Source organism: Dasypus novemcinctus, chromosome 28, assembly GCF_030445035.2.
Source record: "Dasypus novemcinctus isolate mDasNov1 chromosome 28, mDasNov1.1.hap2, whole genome shotgun sequence".
In the NCBI taxonomy this organism is placed as follows: domain Eukaryota; kingdom Metazoa; phylum Chordata; class Mammalia; order Cingulata; family Dasypodidae; genus Dasypus; species Dasypus novemcinctus.
This window is the reverse complement of record NC_080700.1, coordinates 31,823,974-31,843,431: the sequence shown is the minus strand read 5'-3', so window position 1 is coordinate 31,843,431 and position 19,458 is coordinate 31,823,974. Positions and strand designations below refer to the sequence as shown.

At 37.1% G+C, this 19,458-nt stretch overlaps 1 protein-coding gene across 3 annotated transcripts in view; it reads left to right on the top strand.

The window, feature by feature from the left end:
• Nucleotides 1–19,458, top strand: part of WDR27 (WD repeat domain 27) — a 397,567-nt gene that overhangs the window by 76,072 nt on the left and 302,037 nt on the right. For all 3 annotated transcript variants that reach the window (XM_058289718.2, XM_058289717.2, XM_058289719.2), the window contains 3 exons: nucleotides 4,687–4,808; nucleotides 6,795–6,928; nucleotides 18,576–18,673. In XM_058289718.2, coding sequence (XP_058145701.1) covers nucleotides 4,687–4,808; nucleotides 6,795–6,928; nucleotides 18,576–18,673 — 354 coding nt within the window. The remainder of the gene's footprint in view (nucleotides 1–4,686; nucleotides 4,809–6,794; nucleotides 6,929–18,575; nucleotides 18,674–19,458) is intronic.

Sequence of the window (19,458 nt, the reverse complement as noted above, 5' to 3'; positions counted from 1 at the left end):
ATTTATATGAGTGAGGAGTTATTATAATATTTATTTATTTATTTTTTAAAGATTTATTTATTTTTCTCCCCTTACCCCTCCCCCCCCAGTTGTCTGCTGTCTGTGTCCATTTGCTATGTGTTCTTCTGTGACTGCTTGTGTCCTTATTAGGGGCACAGGGAATCTGTGTTTCTTTTTGTTGTGTCATCTTGCTGCGTCATCTTGCTGTGTCAGCTCTCTGTGTGTGTAGCGCCATTCTTGGGCAGGCTGCACTTTCTTTCGTGCTGGGTGGCTCTCCTTACAGGGTGCACTTCTTGCGTGTGGGGCTCCCCTATGTGGGGGCACCCCTGCATGGCAGGGCACTCCTTGCGCGCATCAGCACTGCACGTGGGCCAGCTCCACACGGGTCAAGGAGGCCCGGGGTTTGAAGTGCAGACCTAATGTGGTAGGTAGACCCCCTATCCATTGGGCCAAGTCTGCTTCCCTATTATAATATTTAAATTCTAGGGCCAGTCATGTAGGAATATTAAAGTTAATTAAGATTAAATGAAAGATTTTGGAGTTATATAACTAGTAATGAAATGGAAGTATGAAATTCAAATCAGAAAATCTTGGTGCTTTTAAATTAGTTGAAAGCCATTTGGATAGGATATTCAGCTGGTCTGATAGAAGTCCTGAGGCCTACCTCTTGTTCTCATGTTCTCGAAAGCATCTGGACCCAGTCAAGTTATTTTTTCTTCTTTTGGTATTCCTTCTCTGTTAAGTAGGGGTAAAATTAGTGGCTGCCATTCTGTGTGAGTTTATGTCTCATAGAATTAATTGTTTTACTCAAGTGGAAGTCCCAAGCAACTGGAGAAAGAGGAGGATTCTAGAGCAGGGTTTTATAATCCTTTAGTATTATATGTTTCTGAAGTTTATCAACTCACTGTTCATACTATAGGGGGAAACAGTCATCAAACAATTCAGAGGTCTTTATGTTTGGTTCTAATGAGTAGATATATCTCTGGAAAACAAGGTAAGATGATGACAATGAAATTGAGAGAAAAGTATGAGGAAACCTGGATTTTCCACCTTTTGGATATATTGTAAGGTTAGGGAAACAGAGTCTATTTGCTTTGAAGGGACCTTTGTATTAATTTTGAACCCTGTAGTTTTCCACAGTGATTTGTTTATGGCATACCATCATGTCGCAGTGCTTTATATATGTCTAGGACTAGAGATTATGAGAGAAATGGAAGTCAAATTTTGTCAAATCTTGTAAAGAATTTTCACGATCCTCATTTAAAAATTTAGAAAAATCTGTCCCTGATACCTCCATTTTAAAGCATCAGCATCTTAGGTAGGTAGCTCAGGAATCTCTGTGACACTTTGGGTACAAAAAGAGATACATCACTTTACAATTTCTACATTATGGAGTGCTTTTGCTTTGTTTAGTAATTTAATCAGTCAATATCAGGGCACTCATTGAACATTATCCTAGGTGATAGCAGGGGGAATCAGCAGGGGGAAATAGCAGGGGACGTAGAGTACTCTAGCTTTTGGGTAATTGACAGTCTCATTAATAAGGAAAAGCATAAATAATGATCATATCTTATAATTAGGTGGTTGGAGTTTAGTATGTGTCCTCAGTTTATATACAAGTGCTAGTAGCTTTAATTGCTACAAGTCATATATCGGGATAGTGGCAGAGCAAGCATCAGACTCGCAGTTTCATACTTTTGCCACTGGACCCAAAGGCTACGATTGACGACTCTCCTAGAACAATATGTAACAGTATAAATGTCTTAGATTGCCCTCATCCAAATTGGCAAAGCAGATACTTTTTTTTTTTAAACAAATCAGTTTTATTGATACATATTAATAAAGCATAAAATTCATCCAAAGTGTAGAGTTAATGGTATTTGGTATCATCACGTAGTTGTGTGTTTGTCACTTCAATCATTATTACAGCATTTTCATTATTTCAGTAATAATAATAACAAGAATAATAAACAAAAAAACACAGGCAGAAAAACAAATAAGAAAATTCTTTACCTATCAATCTCTCTATGCTTCCCCTGCCATACATAGCTGCTATTTCTGGCTCTTATTAAACATTTATTTTATTTATTTTTAAGCAGTTTAATTGAGATATATTCATATGCCATACGATTTATCCAAAGTATATGGTCAGTGGCTTTTAGTATAAGCACAATGTTGTGCATTTATCACCACAAAAGAGTTTTGAACAATTTCATTACTCCAAAAAAAAACTGTACCACACCCCTTCGCATTCGCCTCTCACTCCCTCTATCCTTCCCCAGCCTTTCATAGCCACTAATCAAAGCTGATACTTTGAAATGAACGGTATTTTCATGATAGTGTAGAGTCTCAGACGCAAGTAATATTCAGTCCAAAATATTTTTATAAACTCTTTTAATAGGTATGCAATTTTTTAATAATTACAAGCATTGTTTCCCACTACCTCTTCTTATTGTTAGCTAATCAGTAGTGCTAAATGTTTTGAGTCTTAATAGGGTTATAGTACTTTTGTTAGAACTTCCTGCAATTGACACAAGAGGGCAGCAAAGTAATTTCAGGTATTTTGCAGCAGGAAATTTTAGCTGTAAGTTTTGGTAACATGTAACTGTGGTATACACTTATTTACAGATGTTTTTGTTTTTGTTTTCCACTTATATTTTGTTGGGTTTTTGACAACTATGACATGATAATATTGTGGTTGATCATCTGATCCTAAAAATATCTTGTGTTAGTACTCACATGCTGAGACCAATATGAAAGAGACAATCTCTCCAAAGATGAGGTTCTTACTACAAGAAGGATTTTTCTAATGTTCTCTTGCAATCCTCCAGCATTTTAATTTCCAAGTGCTAAGATATTGGAGATAAACTTTGGTTTTAGGTCAAGATCTTTGATCATTTGCTGTCCAAGATAGTGTGAGTTAAGTGGTGCATCATTTTTCTCTTTGCTGTTTCTACTGGAGTTTCCAGGAAGGATCAGAGGATACACAACTTTGCTAAAATATAAAGAAAATTAGTGCTTATTTCTGGTTTGATGTGTGTGTCTGTCACACCTGACTGCATGGCTGCACACACAAGAGCAGTTTCACCAGCTTGCTGTAGATGTGTTGCTCCCAACACATCTATGCTTTGACACTTTTCTGCCTTCTTTCTCATGTCTCACTATTTCATGCATATCTGTAGTTCTATTTTCTTTTCATTTCCAGGAATAAAACTAGAAAATTAACTTTTCGGCTATCTTTTCAGAGGAATTAGGTAGTGTCAATATTAGTAGATTAAGATTCAGGGCTAGAGTTTCCTCCTGACTTGATATCCTTCCCAATGGCTACTAGGGCAAGGTGAAGTTCAGAAGTCAGTGTATATCTAGGGTCAAGTACTAGGAGAAAGAGCGTATCCCCACCTAGAAATAGCATGACTGTCAGGATCTAGGGATGGAAATGAGGTGGGACCAAACAGGAAAGCTTGGGTTCAGTTCACCCAGTCTTAAGGCTTCCTGCTTCATCAAGAATTGATGAATTGACCACTTGGGGCAGCTCAGTATTGAGGGAGACAGTCACATGGCTATTCGGTTGCCACTGACCAAATGTGTGATTAAAGATATTTGCTTTATATTTACTAACTAGCCCAGTGATTGGCATATCAGACACCTGGTATATACTGGTGAATTTCCTTTCCTTTCCCTTTTTGACTGTCAATTAATTTTGATATCTATGGGTCATGTACCATTAATTAGAATTATTTACTTATTTATTTGAATTGCCAGACATGAAGATGTGGCTACATTGTAAGATGCATTTTGACTGTCTACTAATTTTTTCTTTGTCAGAAAGCAAGGCCAAAGAAGGTAGTGCCAAAAAAAAAAAAAAAAAAAAAAAATCACATGGGTCATAATGGCTGAAAGAAACAGGTTGCAGTTGTCATTTTAGAACCTCTTTTCCAATCATTTTGATGAGTGAAAAACAAATGGCTTTTTCTTGGCCTAGTGATGGGAGATTAACTTTCTTTTCTTTTTTTTCTTCCATTGACTCATTCATTTTTGTTCATACACACACACATATTTCAAAAGTCTTCATGAGGTATATTAAATAACATCTAATTGCTAATATAACCTATATAAATTAATGTTAATTTATTATATCGTTTGCTATTTATATTCAGATGTTTAAAGTCTAGCTTATTAGCACCTTTAGAAACCATCAAAAATATCCACTTTAATTTTAGATAAAACTTTTCAAATCTACCACCACAAATTACCAAATGATGAGTGTGTTCAGCAAATCTTTTTTGCTTTTTCCTTCCATGTTAAAAGAATAACAGTTCTTTAAAATATTGATAAATTATATGAAATTTATAGATAATGTTATATTTTATACTTTTCTTCTTTTAAGACAAACACAGATGTCACACAATTTTGAACTTCATATTTTTGTGGTTTAAGGGGAAAACTCTTTTAGAAACCAGTATTAATTTGGAGTGTACTCATATGGAGTATAATCCATTACCATGGACTTGGGTTCCATGGATGTCGCTCGAGCTAGAGAATGCCTCCAAATATGTTATTTATTACCTCTGAACCGCAGTCCTCAGTGTACTCTATAAAAATGCTGGATAAATAATACTCCTTGGTTATTAATTTCTAAATGTCAAAATTTGTGCTACTCTGTTTCATGCTGTTATTTTCATTAAGGCCATGATGGTGCAGTGAGCTCAGCTGGCTGGAGTCATGACAGGAAATGGTTGGTTTCTGCTTCCCAAGACAAAACATTAAGAATATGGTCAGTTCGAAGTACGGAGCTCACATTACTTCTGGTAATGAATAATTCATATATATATAGTCATTTCAAATGAACAGCTTGGTGATCTTGAAACTGTCAGATAGTTACAGCTTTCCAAACTGAGGCTCTTTACCAGTATCCCATTCTTTTTCCTTAACCAGAAGATTAGGAAATGGACGTAAGCCAGGTGTTTGCTTTAATGCACTAAAAATATTGACGAAATATTTACTTAAGTTATATATCTGTATACATATATAATACATACACATTCATTATATGCACATATATATCTACAGAATGTATACGTATACGTATTATGCACACATACATGCTTACATCCAGGTATACATGTCCTTGCTATGTTATGGTCTATACATGGCAAAAAGATGAATACAAAAATACTTGAATAATTTAAAATAGTAATTCTATGTGATTTTATAGTAGAGGTAATAATAGTAGCCAGGGGGAATATTATATGCAGGAAGTACCTTTTATTTCTGGATGAAAAAAACGACATATTTAAATAAACATATAGGAGCTTACTTGGAAATAGAATTGGAAAGGAGAGAAAGGAAGATGGTAACAGTCTTAAGAGCTAGATAGGAAAAGAGGAAGTGATAATAGGAAACTCAGTTTTGAATCATGGAATTATGAGCTGGTGAATTGAAAAGACATTACACATAAAAAGTGAAATTTTCAAAGATGTTAGCATTTATTTTCTTATTTTCATTTTTTAATATATATTTTTTTATTTTTAAAGAAGCTTTAGATTACATAAATGTTACATCAAAAATATGGGGGATTCCCATATACCCCACCACCTCCCCCTCCCACACTTTCCCCCATCACCTTTCACGAGTGAGGTACGTTTGTTACAATTGATGAACACATATTGAAGCATTGCTACTAACCGTGGCCTGTAGTTTACATTACAGTTTATATTTTGCCCTATATCATTTTATAGATTTTTGCAAAATGTATAATGGCCAGTGTCTGACATTGCAGTGTCTTACAGGACAATAAGGAAAGAATAGTTATAACAAGGGGGCATTTTTGGGACATTCGAATCGTCCTGCATTTATTTTCAGTGGGTCTTGTGAAAAAGGGATGAAATACTAGGAAAACTAACAAGGAAGGGTAAGTTACTCAAGATATAGGACAGTGTAAGAATGAAGCATTTGCCAACAGTTTAAAGAGGGAATAATTCATTTTAGAGTTTTTAATATTATCAACTTCCATTGTGCAATGTAAATTTGAGAGTAGAGACCTCAGAACTACATTTTATTTATTTATTTTTTAGATTTTTAAAATTTCTCTCCCCACCCTCCCAAGTTGTCTGCTCTCTGTGTCCATTCACTGTGTTTTCTTCTGTGACCGCTGCTATCCTTACCAGCGGCACCAGGAATCTGTGTTTCTTTTTGTTGCGTCATCTTGCTGTGTCAGCTCTCTGTGTGTGCGGCGCCATTCCTGGGCAGGCTGCACTTTCTTTTGCGCTGGGCGGCTCTCCTTACGGGGTGCACTCCTTGCGCGTGGGGCTCCCCTATGTGGGGGACACCCCTGCGTGGCAGGGCACTCCTTGCGTGCATCAGCATTGCGCACGGGCCAGCTCCACACGGGTCAAGGAGGCCCAGGGTTTGAACTGTGGACCTCCCATGTGGTAGTCAGATGCCCTATCCATTGGGCCAAGTCTGCTTCCCAGAACTACATTTTAAAACACTAATATGTTTTAAACTTTGGATTTAATAAATCCTTGCTTTTTTTTTTTTTAAATTTTAGGGGCTGGAATTTAAAATACTCATGTATTACAGTAAACTCTTAATTATATAACTCAGAAGTAGACAGAAGAAACAAAAGTTTAAATCAACCCTAGAAAACTATATTTACGCATAGTGTTTTTCATCATTTATTATATTTATGTACTACACAATATATATATTATACAATATATTATATATTACACAATAGTGTTTTCCATTAACATTTATTATATTGGTAATAATTCTTTGCATTTACATTTCAGGGCAAAGGCATGTTTTCTAAGCCTATACAATTTGCACAGTTTTATTATATAGATTCTTTTCTATTGTTATCCTCTGGCCCTGAATTACACCTACTAAAGTATCATATTGACACTTGTAAAGATGAGATAAAAAGGTAGGTAGCTATTGTTCCTCTTCCATTCATTTTCTTTCTATGGTTAAAGGAAGCATTGTTTCAGGAATGAGTTATATGTAGAAAAAGTATTTACATTTAACTATGCTATACAAAATTTAGTCATAACCTAATTTTACCAAACTACTTATGAGAGCTGAAGAACTCCCTTTCAACATATTTTAAAGCTTTTTATGCCAAACCATGAAGGCTAACAGTGTCTTCCTTATTGCTTTATTGCCATATTTAGAGGCCTTTGGTGTGAAGTCACGGAGAGAAATTATTACTGGGCGGATTGGGAAACCTGAATTATTGTGTTGGTTCTGCACAATACTCAACTGATGTCATCTGGGACAATATCAGTAATAATTTTAAATTATGAAATGTTTCAGCTATACAGATATATTTAGGGAATAATATATAAACCCCTGTTTAGCTACTCCTAGATTTAACAAATATTGTTTTAAAAAATTTTAAAGAAAGAAAATATTACAGAAAGGATTAAAGACCCATCCTTCTAATCCATTCCCTCTTTGCTATTCTTGAAATCAGGGTGTTTTGTTCCCATCCATGATTTCATATTTCTCCTGTATCTTTATGTACCCATACAATTTTATTTTTTGAGTGTGTCAATGTAACATAAGCACCTTTCTTTGTAACCAGATTTATCCTTGTTCACGTTTCATGTATGTAACTTCAGTTTGTTCCTTTTAACTGTTGCAAAATATCCTACAAGAGGAATATGCCACCACTTATTTATCCATTCTTTGACTGAGGGTCATTTAAGTTGTTTCTAACATTTTCATTCCATAAACAATGCTTCATTGAATTTCCTTGTATTAGTCTGCCTGTGCACACATACAAGAGCTTCAACGTGGAAGTGGAATTGTCGGGTGTAGAGTCAGTACATTTTCAAATGTACCCCACTGCAATAGTCAGCCAAAGGGGTGCTGATGCAGAGTACCAGAAACCTTTTGGTTTTTATAAAGGGTATTTATCTGGGGTAGAAGCTTACAGTTACAAGGCTTTAAAGAGTCCAACTCAAGGTACCATAAAAGGCATGTCCTCACCAAATGTCTGTTTCCACATTTGAAACAAGATGGCGGGTGATGTCTGCGAGGGTTCAACCTTCCTCTTTCCTATTAAGGCTCTGTGGGTCCAGCTTCTTCTGATCTCAGCTGTAGGCTGGCATAGGGCTTATCTCTCTCCTCAGGGCTCGTTTCTTTCCTGGCCCAGCTGTTCTGTTCTTTTCACAAGGTTAGCTATAAACTCTCAGGCGAATGGCTTATCTCTCTTCCTAGGGCCTTTTGATCCTCTTCCTTGTCTATGGATCTCTATACCCATATCTTCTCCTGTGTTCTTGATTGAGTGTCTGTTTATATAGCCTCTCAAGGGGGTGGGGACTCAACCTTGGTCAAATAAAAGCCCTAATCTTAAAATAATCAAGTAAACATAAAACCTTTTAAATTAATACAATCAAAGAGTATCATGCACAGAGGGACAGACCAGTTTACAAACATAATCAAATATATTTTTTGGAATTCATAAATAATATCAAACTGCTACACTGATGTTGTCAAGTTGCTCTCTACATTGGTCATATCAGTTACCCTGATCATTACTCCTTTTAGCCTATCTGAAGGAAAGAGGTTTTGCTCCTTTTTTGAGAAGGCTAATCATTCTACCTGGGCAGGGTTCATTATTTTCTTACTTCTTTCAGGATCTTGTTCCATCAATCATCTTTTCTATTATTTTCAACCCCTTCCTATTTATTGCATCTTTTCCTTGGTGTGTAAACAATTTTCTCTCATCATTGAAAGTACACACAGAAACCCTAGCTCTGAAATGCCCTTACTGGCTCCTTTCCCCATCGCCCCATCCCCAGCACGGACCTTCTCCCAGGAGAGGGAAGTCCATCCATTCTCTCTACCTCCTCGTCCTTCCTTACTTGTTAGTCTTCTATGATTTGCCTCCTCTATTCCGTTGGAAGTAGTCTTATTAATAACTCTGTAGTCTCCAGTTGCCTCTTAATGATCATATCCATCATGGAGAGTTTTCTTTTAAGATTTCTTCTAAGTTTTCTTTTAAGTTTCTTTTAAAGCTGTTGATACTTCTCTAAGAAAATATAATGATACTTTTAGACCAAGTATAAGCAGGGGAGGTTTCATCATTTTGGGATTAGCAGATTTTTATTGTCCTTTTAAAAATTAATTTGGATTCTTATAAAATGATATAATTAAAAATGTCGAATGGTTTTATAATACTTAAAATGAATACTCAAAGTCCCCTCCCTCTCCCTTTCCCAAGCCTGATACTTCTCTGCAGAAGCAATGCCTTTTGATTCTGTCATGTTTTCTTTTGGAATATACTTCCACTTTTTCTAAAGACATGCTTCTGCTTATTTTGAATCTTTGCTTGTTTGTTTAGTTTTGGTTTTAGGTATTGTCTATTTTCTGATATGAAAAATGAGATTTTAGTTCTCTCCTACTCTTCTTCCATGTTCCACCCTCCCTACCTAGTTACATCACAATGTTGTTTTACATGATTAAAATTTCTCTGTATTATCCACTGTTCAGCCATATGGTGTATAGTGATTACGTTTTCTTGATAGTAAAACTTTTGGTTTTATTTGGAATTGATAAAAACTATTATTATTATTTTGCTTATTTTGTGTGCGTTTACCTACGGCTCATTTACTCCTGACTCCCTGACGAAGTGTAAATCTCCCATCAGCATTTTTAAACACATCTGTCTGGGTTTTTTTCCCTCTTGAAGACACCTTTCCTAGAGCCCTCCTTCTTCCTTCAGCGATATGAAGTTTTGCTCTCTAGTCCTTTTGCGTTAATCTTCCTGTGATTTACCTTTGACCCCTTTCTGTACTTTTCTCCAGTGCTGCCTCCTGTTTCTTAAATTCCACTTCTTTCTTTTTCTTATGTCCCTGTCATAACTACTCAACTCTGTCATTGCAGTACCAAAGCAGCCATGGACCTTATGTAAATGAATGAGTGTGGCTGTGTTCTAATTAAAATTTTATTTAAAAAAACAGGCATTCAATCCTCAGGCCATAGTTTGCCTCCTCCATAGCAATCCAATCTGCTTAATTTTTAATCCTTTCTTTCATATATTTCTTCTATTTGCCATTTTGTTTTATTTTTTTTAGAAGATATCCTAAGATTTTTTTCCCCCAGATATTCTATTGAATTTTTCAGTTTTGCTATATTTAAATTCTTTGTTACCTGTTTTTTTAATGGTATCCTATTTTTGCTTCTTGGATGAAGTATCTTTTCTTATCTCTCTGAGGATATTAATTTCAGTTTTTTTCTCCCTGCACTTTCTCTGTTTCCTTCACATTTATTTATTCTCTGCAGTTTTTTGCTTTTTGACGGGAGGTTAATTTCATTTTTTATATTCTCTTTTAATAATTGGCAGTCTCGTGTTCTGATCATTTTTAAGACTGAGGCACTAAAAAGCTACTAGAAACTGTTGCCTGAGCTGGATTATCAAATGATTGATGGTATGATGGTTGGGGTTAGGGTTAAGGTTACGGTGATAAGGCACAAATTAACTGTTTCAAGGAAAGACCCCAACTCTTAGTTTCTGTAGATTATTTCTCTTAGCCTGGTCAGTTTTCCTAGAGAGAAATTCACTAACCTCCTACTGCAGGAAGGGGTCTGGAGGAAGGAGAAGGACTTATAAGATATTCATCTGCAAACAGCTAAAAACACCATCAAGTGTGGTTTGCACAAATTGTGCTTTCCCCCTTCACTGAATAAATGATCTGGAGGGAGGCCACTCCTGGGTTGGGTTCACTGGCTCAGTCATGTTAAGAACTGCCCCACCATCATTAGTCTGTGTTGGTTTTTGTCCTTATGGTTTCAAGATGAGTGCTGTGCTAGCACCAGACATCATATCCATGTTTTTCATAGCAAGATGAATGGGGAGAACGATTAGCCAAAGTCCACCAGGATCACACCTGTTAAGGAGATTAACTTGCTGGAGCAAGGTGGAATGCACACCAGGGGAACAGCAGGGTGTCTCGAAAGAAGGGGGTCAGAGAAGGGTACTTACAACTTTTGGGGCTGGAATTAGTCTTAGGATGGCTTGGCAGGACTCACCAGGCTTTATAAACTAGGCAAATTACTGGCACAGTCTTATCTTTAAAACACATAAAGCTATGTGGAGAAACTGTTTGTTAGATCTGTTCATCTGTGATCTTATTTTGGAACACATGCGTTTGAATGAGCTTATATTAAAAGTCTGAGTTTAGTTTGTCCTACATGTCACGGTTCGGTACAGTTTATCTGTTTTGCTGGTCATGTGTGGTCCATTTTGCAAGGTGGCGACTCTGTTTCAGTTCTTAGTCACCTACCATCATCTAGCTGCCAGCAGGGTGTTTTTTCACTTTAGTAACTTTCTTCTCAAGTTGCTTTATATATTTTTTTATTTTTAATTAATTTCTCTCCCCTTCCCCCCGGTTGTCTGCTTTCTGTGTCCTTTCACTGTGTGTTCTTCTGTGTCCACTTGTATTCTTGTCAGCGGCACTGGGAATCTGCATCTCTCTTTGATGTGTCATTTTGCTGTGTCAGCTCTCCGTGTGTGCGGCGCCACTCCTGGGCAGCCTGCACTTTTTTCACGCTGGGTGGTTCTCCTTACGGGGCACACTCCTTGCACGTGGGGCTCCCCTACGTGGGGGACACCCCTGCATGACACAGCACTCCTTGTGTGCATTAGCATTGTGCGTGGGTCAGCTCATCATACGGGTCAGGAGGCCCTGGGTTTGAACCCTGGACCTCCCATGTGGTAGGCAGATGCTCTATCCATTGAGCCAAATCTGCTTCCACTTTATATATTTTTAAATAATATTTCCCTAGAACTGGGTTAAAAACTGGCGGGGAGGGAAGGGGAGAGAAATAAATAAAAAAAAATAAAAGATGATCTTCATACCAGTCACTTGACTAGGAAAATGAGATGATGAGATTACCATAATTTATTTAGATCAATTGTGATTTATAAATTAGGACTAAGATAGTTCTGTCTATCTTCCTGAGATCACTCTTCTCTGTTCCCTGAGCAAAACTGGCTGGGAAGAAATTTGTATGTTTGTGGGCTGGGAGGAAGGTGTTGGCAGCAGGTGTCCCCATATCCATGTACATCTTTCTTCTACTACATGCTCATACATGCACTATACATGGAATGCATTCACCCCTCCCCAAGGATGATGACCTTAATGACTTCTCTAGTGACTCTCTAGAGCCACTGTACCCATCTATGATGATGTGCAGTCCCTATATTCAGATATGGCTCCTTGTGGCATGGTGATTTATTAACTAATTCACATGCTACCTGACCCCAGTTATCTGTACATTGTGCAATGTTGGAGGAAAAAACAGAATCATTACAATGGAAATCCCCATTTAGAAAAAGAATGAAAAGCAGATGAACAGTCCTTGTTCTGTATCTTTTTTCAGATCTTGCTGGTCAGAAATAACCAGAACTCCCCACCTAGACCATGCATTTCTTTCCTTGGGTTTTTTTTCCTCTCATCTGTTGTTAGCCTCCATTGTTCTCCATGACCCCTTTGTGTAGAAGAATTTTCTTGTACATTGTCTTTGGCTAAGATGTGGGCACTGGACAGTGTTTCCTTCTTGGTGTCTTTTGCTGTCCATTTTCTATTGGTGTGGCTTCAGCCGTCAAGGCAATACTTTAAGAACTGAATCCCGAGAGACTTACTTTGCTCCAGGGCTCTTTGCTTCTACTCAAGGCCATGCCTGAGTTAACCAGCACCTGTTTTTTGGTCTAGAGATGGCCTAAGCCTGAACAATTTTTTTTTTAATACTGTGGTAAAATATAGAAAGAATAAAATTTACCATTTTAACCATTTTTATGTGTATAAGTCAGTGGCAAGTCTCCGAATTATGGGACCCCGCATCAGCTTTGATTGCATAACAAAGGTGGTGCGCCTCTCTCAGCAAGGCTGTTTCTTCTTCCAAATTTGATTTCAAAAATGTGCTTCTCGATCTCTTAGTATTTTACTGAAAATGCCAAGAAGTAATCTATACACAACTTTATTTTTTTTTCCCAACCATTTCTTCTACTGAATTGGTATGGGGGCTGCTCCTAAGTGACAGCTGACAACAGTTTGTCCTAATGATCGGTTAGTGCACTAGAATGGTCACTAATTTTCTATTCCACAATAGTTCGAATTTCACTTAATATGGCCCCACTTTTTCCTGTCAGTCAATTCCATATTTTAGAATCAATCACTTATAGGACCTCATTTCTGGTACCAGATCTGGTATTTGGTTGAAAATGAGTTAAGCTGTAACTGAATGCATGCTGAATAACAGTGCCTTAAACAAGGAGTATCTCCTCACCATCCTCCAATACTCAGACACATCACCAGCTGCCCAGAGACAGGTGGTCACTGGCATTTATTCAGCAGCTCGTTGTCATCAAGGAGCCAGGCTCTTTCTCTCTTTCCATTCTACCATTCTTTAATGTTACTTTTCGTCCCAAGCCTCACTAGGTAGATACTGTTGTTGCTCCAGATACCATGCCAGATAGAAGGTAGGATGAAGAGGGAAGGCTATCTTATTGGTTAAAAAAAAATTATTTTTGTTTTTGAATTAATTGGTAAGGTTGAAATTTATTTTTAAGGCTTTTCCTATTAGCAGACTTACTTTTATGTGTCATTTGCCATAATTGGATCATAAGCCAGTCCTTTGGCCAGTTAGTGGCCAAGGTGAATGAGACAGACTAATTATAATTCACCCCTGGGGATGAAGAGATCAAGAGATTAAGATAATCCTTCCCCTACCTAAACAAATTAGCTTTCTGTTATCAGGGAAGAAAAGAGGAGGACGGGCTGTTCCATCAGCGCAGAACATTTTTACTGGGCTGACAGTGTTCCTGAAGCCAAGTTGGAGAAGGGATTGGGAGTCTCCTCATTCAATGAATGGACTTTGATTTACTAGTCTGTTTTGATTAGGGCAACTTGCTCTTGTCTGTCCTTCTGCTCTTGTCTGTCTGCCATATCACTGAAACCAGAGAATAAAACCTCCAAATCTTTTGCTGGAGTGGGTGAAGGGTAGTTTACTGGTTTCATATGATGGAGGAGGAAGATCTAGGGACCTAACTTATTCTCATACAGGTGAGAACCAGTCCTTTTCTCTTCAGCTTTTCCCTTTAGCCTTGTTTTCAAAGATTCTTCTCTTTTTTGGGGAGGAGGGCAATGTCATGTATTGACTTACCTCTCAGATTTTCTATATCAGCTAGTACCCATCACTTTGTTTTCCAGATATAAAATTGTGTCTCTTACCTCATTTACCTCTTCTCCTGTTCTCTTTGTTCTTGTAGATGTATGCCCTAAAACATCACTTTACAGTCACTTATAGTTGGGTTTTGGGAGGTAGTAAAGCTAGTGTGTTTGCTTAATTTATGATAATTAGCTGAAACTCAGCACACGTTTCAGAGCATAAAAGGAAATAAACTCAGTAGGAAAAAATCTCCTACATTTGACCACATGAGAATTATAAAAATAAAGACAGAAAGACTTTTGTATATCAAATCATCATAAACAATTAAATGTTAAATGAGAAACTGGAATATTATTTTTGGCCACATTTATGATAGACAATGGTTGTCTATAATAAATAAAACAATCTTTACAAATAAATAATAAAACATGAACTGTCCAATAGAAAACTGGCTAAATTTTAAGATATCAAATAAAAACAACATACTGATATCCAGTAAGATTGTAAAATATTTTCACCAGCTGTAGTTACCAAAGGAATACAGAGAAAACTGTAATGATATATACTTTTTTCTTCTGTAAGTTGGCAAAATATTATAAAGTGATAGTGCTAGTGTTGGCAAAGTTCAGAGAAAGGGACAGGTTCATACTCTGCTATTTAGGAGTATAAATTTGTACAGCCTTTTCTGAAGGCTATTTGTTATCATGTATGAAAAGCTCTAAAAACGTGCTCTCCTCTGACCCAGCAATTCCTCTTTTAGACATTCATCTTAAAGTAATCATAGACATATGAAAGGATTAATATCAAGGTTGTTCATTGCTCATCTGCCATAATATTGAAAAACTAGAAAATCATAATATTGAAAATTAGTTAAATTATGGTATATTCACACCCTGTAATTCAATGTAAACATTAAAATACTATTTTAGAAGAACACTTAATGATGTTGATAAATATTCTTGATGTGTCTTAAGGCTACACAATATTAGTGTGAATCCAATTTTATAAAAAGAAAAAGAATATATGCTTAGAAAAATGCGTGGAATAATATTTATCCAAATAGTAATGAGATGGTTGTAGCAGTTCAACATGGTTATGAATTCCAAAAATAGATACTGGATTATATTTGTAATCTGGTCTGTACCTGGGTGTGATTAAGTTATGATTAGGGTTTTGACTGGGCCATGTCATTAGGGCATTGAGTCCCCACCCTTTGGAGGGTGGGGATTCACAGATAACAGGCATGGCATAGGATAGAGTTGAGGGTTTTTGATGTTGGAGTTTTGATGTTGGAGTTTGATGCTGAAGCCCTGGAAAGTAAGCTCATAGAGGAAAGAGAGGCAAGCCCAGGAAAGAGGAACCCAGGAAGCCTGAACCCTCGCAGACGTCGGCTGCCATCTTGCTCCAAAACATGAAAAATAGTCTTTGGTGAGGGAAATAACTTATGCTTTATGACCTGGTTTCTGTAAGCTCCTACCCCAAATAAATACCCTATATAAAAATCAACCAGTTTCTGGTATTTTGCATCAGTACCCCTTTGGCTGACTAATACAATGGTATAAGAAATGATTTTTATTTTTTCCTTATTCCTGCCCCCTGCACCATTTTCACTGTCTTTACAGTAAACATATTATACCTTTGTTATCTCCTCAAAAAAGCAGGTTGGATTCTATTCTGAAGTATAATTTGCAAATGACTAATTATATCAAGGCTCTTGGTTGCAAGTGACTGAGTTTCTACTTAAATTTTAGGCATGAAAGTTCTGGGACACATAATCTAATTATAAACAGAGAGAGAAAAAAAGACCTGAGTCAGAGATTTAAAGCTATTGGAACTTCTTTTCTCTTATTTCCTAGTTTCATGTTTTTTATTACAAACTTAAGGCTAGAACAGTGGGTACTAGCAGTTCTGGATTTATTTCTTCTCTGCTACGTTCTTGAAAATATGTTTGACTGGCCCGAGGGGTACTACTCATCCCTTAGCCAGTCATTGTGGCCGTAGGATGAGACACGATTGGCGGGTTGGCCAGGAAAGCATTGCCTGCTATGATTGGCAGCCTCCATTGCAAACTAAACAAATAGATGGAGGAGGAAAAGTGGATCCCCAAAGAAAGGGGGGTGTGGGGGGTTCCTGTTCCCTGAAAAATGGTGGACAATTGACCCAAACAATTTTAGTTATATATAACTAGCTAATGTGAAAGACCTTACATGAAGTGCTAGATACCTACCTCTTAAAAAAAATCTGTTTTTATTTTATTGTGATCACCAACTGCAGATTATAGTCCAACCAACATTTTACTAATGAAATAGACACTTCTTAGTGTGGTACCTTTTACTGACACAGGTTTAGAGTCAATAATTTAAAAAAAATCACTACAGCCCAGTTCTTTGCCACCAGGTGGCAAAGAAAATTAGGAAAACATTGATTCTAAAAGTATTTTATTTTAGGAGAATCATATATATCCATCAAAAAATTCTAGACTCTTGACTTACCTGTAGCACCTCCTATGTTTTCAGCAATGTGTTACCATACACACCTTTGCTCACACTTTTTATTCTTTCCAAAATGCCCTTTCCCCATCTATACTTTCCATAGAGCTTTCAAACAGTTTTTCCAAGTCAAATTACTGCTTTCTCTTCTATCGATTAGCCTTCTATGTGATTTTAAGGAGCGTTTCATTTATGGATGCACTGTAATTTATCTAATCTCATCGTATTGTTGAGCATTCATTTCCAAAACCTTATTCTGTGACTAGATGCCAGTGTTCTCTCTCCTATCTGGGTGTAGATAATCTGTACACCTTTCCATTTCTCCCAAGACCGGCTCTCCAATTTGCTCTGCATGATTCCCCTCGCAGACCGTGCATTTTACGGCTCTGGTCTTGGTCCCTGCTTGTCACCCCTTCTTGATGCCCACTATTCGCCTTCTGGCTATTGTTTTCCTCATCCCAGTGTTGTAGAGAAATCGGGTGTGCGCGGTATTGAAGGCCAGGACATGAGAACTCTGAGAAGGAAGTTGGTTTATTTCCACCGGCCGGACTCCGTGGACTCTTGTCCTAATAAAAACCGAGCCCCGAACAGCCTTTTTTGGACCCTTTTATACAGAGGAAATAGGATTAGGGAGACAAACAGTGCTTGTATGCAAACAGCCTTTTGGTTAGTTATTTCAGTGTTTTATCTGAGTATCAGATAGGTTATTTCCTCCAGGTAAGTTTGATTGAACACATATTCTCCACATTCCAAGCCAGCTTGGATTTAGCATATCTTCCACATTCCGCTGGATGCAACCTTGAATACACATTCAGTCTTACATCCTTTCTGAACATTCAAGACGGTAGGGCCTATATTACTTATTTGGACTTTTAGGGACTAGGTACACTTGGAAACAACTTTAAATTTATGCACAGGCTATATCACCAGCACTTCACCTATTTGTAAAAAGTCCTGATGCTGATCACCTGCTCATATTCACCTGCCACCTGTCTCAAGGTCCTCTTGCTAGCGTGCTTCCCCTGATGAGTGTCCTCCCACCGTCTGTAATTGAGGGTGCCCTGAAGTACTCATCCCGCTTTCCTGTAGAGCCAAACTCCTTCGCTGAGCCTGACCCAGCCTCTCCCACTTGCCTTTTGAATCTGAGCTTGTTTTCTAGCATCCGACTCCACCTACCTTTTCTAGTTATCTTTACCCAGCCATTCCCTCTCTGGGCTAAGATCACTTGTTGAATTACTAACACATTACTTTCTTTTTATGGAATTATTTTTAAGGTTGTTGGGACCATACATTTCTTTAACCTATATTAATTGTGAGTGGAAATGCAGTTTATTTCTAATCAGTTGAGTATCCCCTTAAGTATACATAGTTATTCAGAATTAGGAGAAAATGTTTTCTCCTATACAGGAATGAATTATCATGTAATGATATAGTTATTTCCTGTGGCATTTTCCTGTAGGAAGGAAAACAAGTGTTTCTTTTCTTTCTTTTTTTTTAAATTTTCAGGTACCAGGGCTGGGGATTGAACCTAGGACCTCGCATGTGGGAAGCTGGCACTCAACCAGTGAGCCACATCAGCTCCCCTGACTTTGTTGGTTTGCTTGTTGTTTGTTGTTAGGAGGCACCAGGGACTGTACCCGTGACCTCCCATGTGGGAAGCAGGCACTCAACCGCTTGAGCCACATGTGTTCCCCTAGAGTTTCTTAAAGAAATACTAAAGGTTTTCCTTAAGGAAAACAAGTACCAAGTCACTTACCTTAATTTTACAAAATGTGATTCATACTATGCTATTCATTAAGTGATAGGTAAGCTTTTGTTCATTTCAGTTTTTAAAGGTTGGATATTTAGTTGTAATGGAAAGATACCAACTAGGAGACTGATGATCTTTTTTTTTCTTTCTTCTAGATATAAACAGAAGAGCAAGTTCAAACCAGTGCATACACTCTCTATGACGAATGCAGTAGAGATTACCAGTTTATCAGCAGTAAATGATTTTTATTCCTGTATCCTTTTACCATCTCTCCTTGTGAAATTCTACTGTTTTTACATACTAAACATTAGTCTTTGGGCAAAAGTATCCAATTGATTATCTGATAAGTTCCGGGCATTGTGCTGGGTACTTGAGAGACACAGGAGTGAATGAGAGATCCAGATGGACAGAGAGTTCCTCTTCTCACGGAGCTTCTGGTCTTCTGATTAATTATACAAATAATCATATCATCTCAATAGTGATAAGTGCCTCAAAGAAAAAAAACCTGGGTGCAGTAAGAGCATATACCATATTCCAGGGTGACTTAACCCAATCTTTCTGTTCTATAGTTTTTGAATAATGTACAGTAATTTAGTACGTTTTTGTTAATAAACTGATATATTTGCTATAGACATCCTTTGATTAATTGAACATTTCACCTCATCTCACTTGGAGGACTGGCAAAAATCATAGCAGTTAATGTTCAGTAGAATAGAATATCTACTATAATGTTCAGTAGAATAGAAAATCAAAACTTTAATTTTTGAGTTTTTATGCCTAATATCATCTCTTTTAATTAAAATGCATCAATTTCAATTCCTTTAGAGACAAAATCTCTTGATCTTCAGGAATTCATTTTATAAAATTGTAATTTATTAAAAAATAGGTCCTAGTTGAATTATATTAAAGGGTTTTATGGTTGACATAAGGACTGGTAGAAGGTATTGTGAAGTTCAGTCTATTTTAGTTAGGGAGGCAAAATCCATTTTCATGTGAAGATCTTTTGCTAAAAAAAAAAACCCTGAGAGAAATATATCA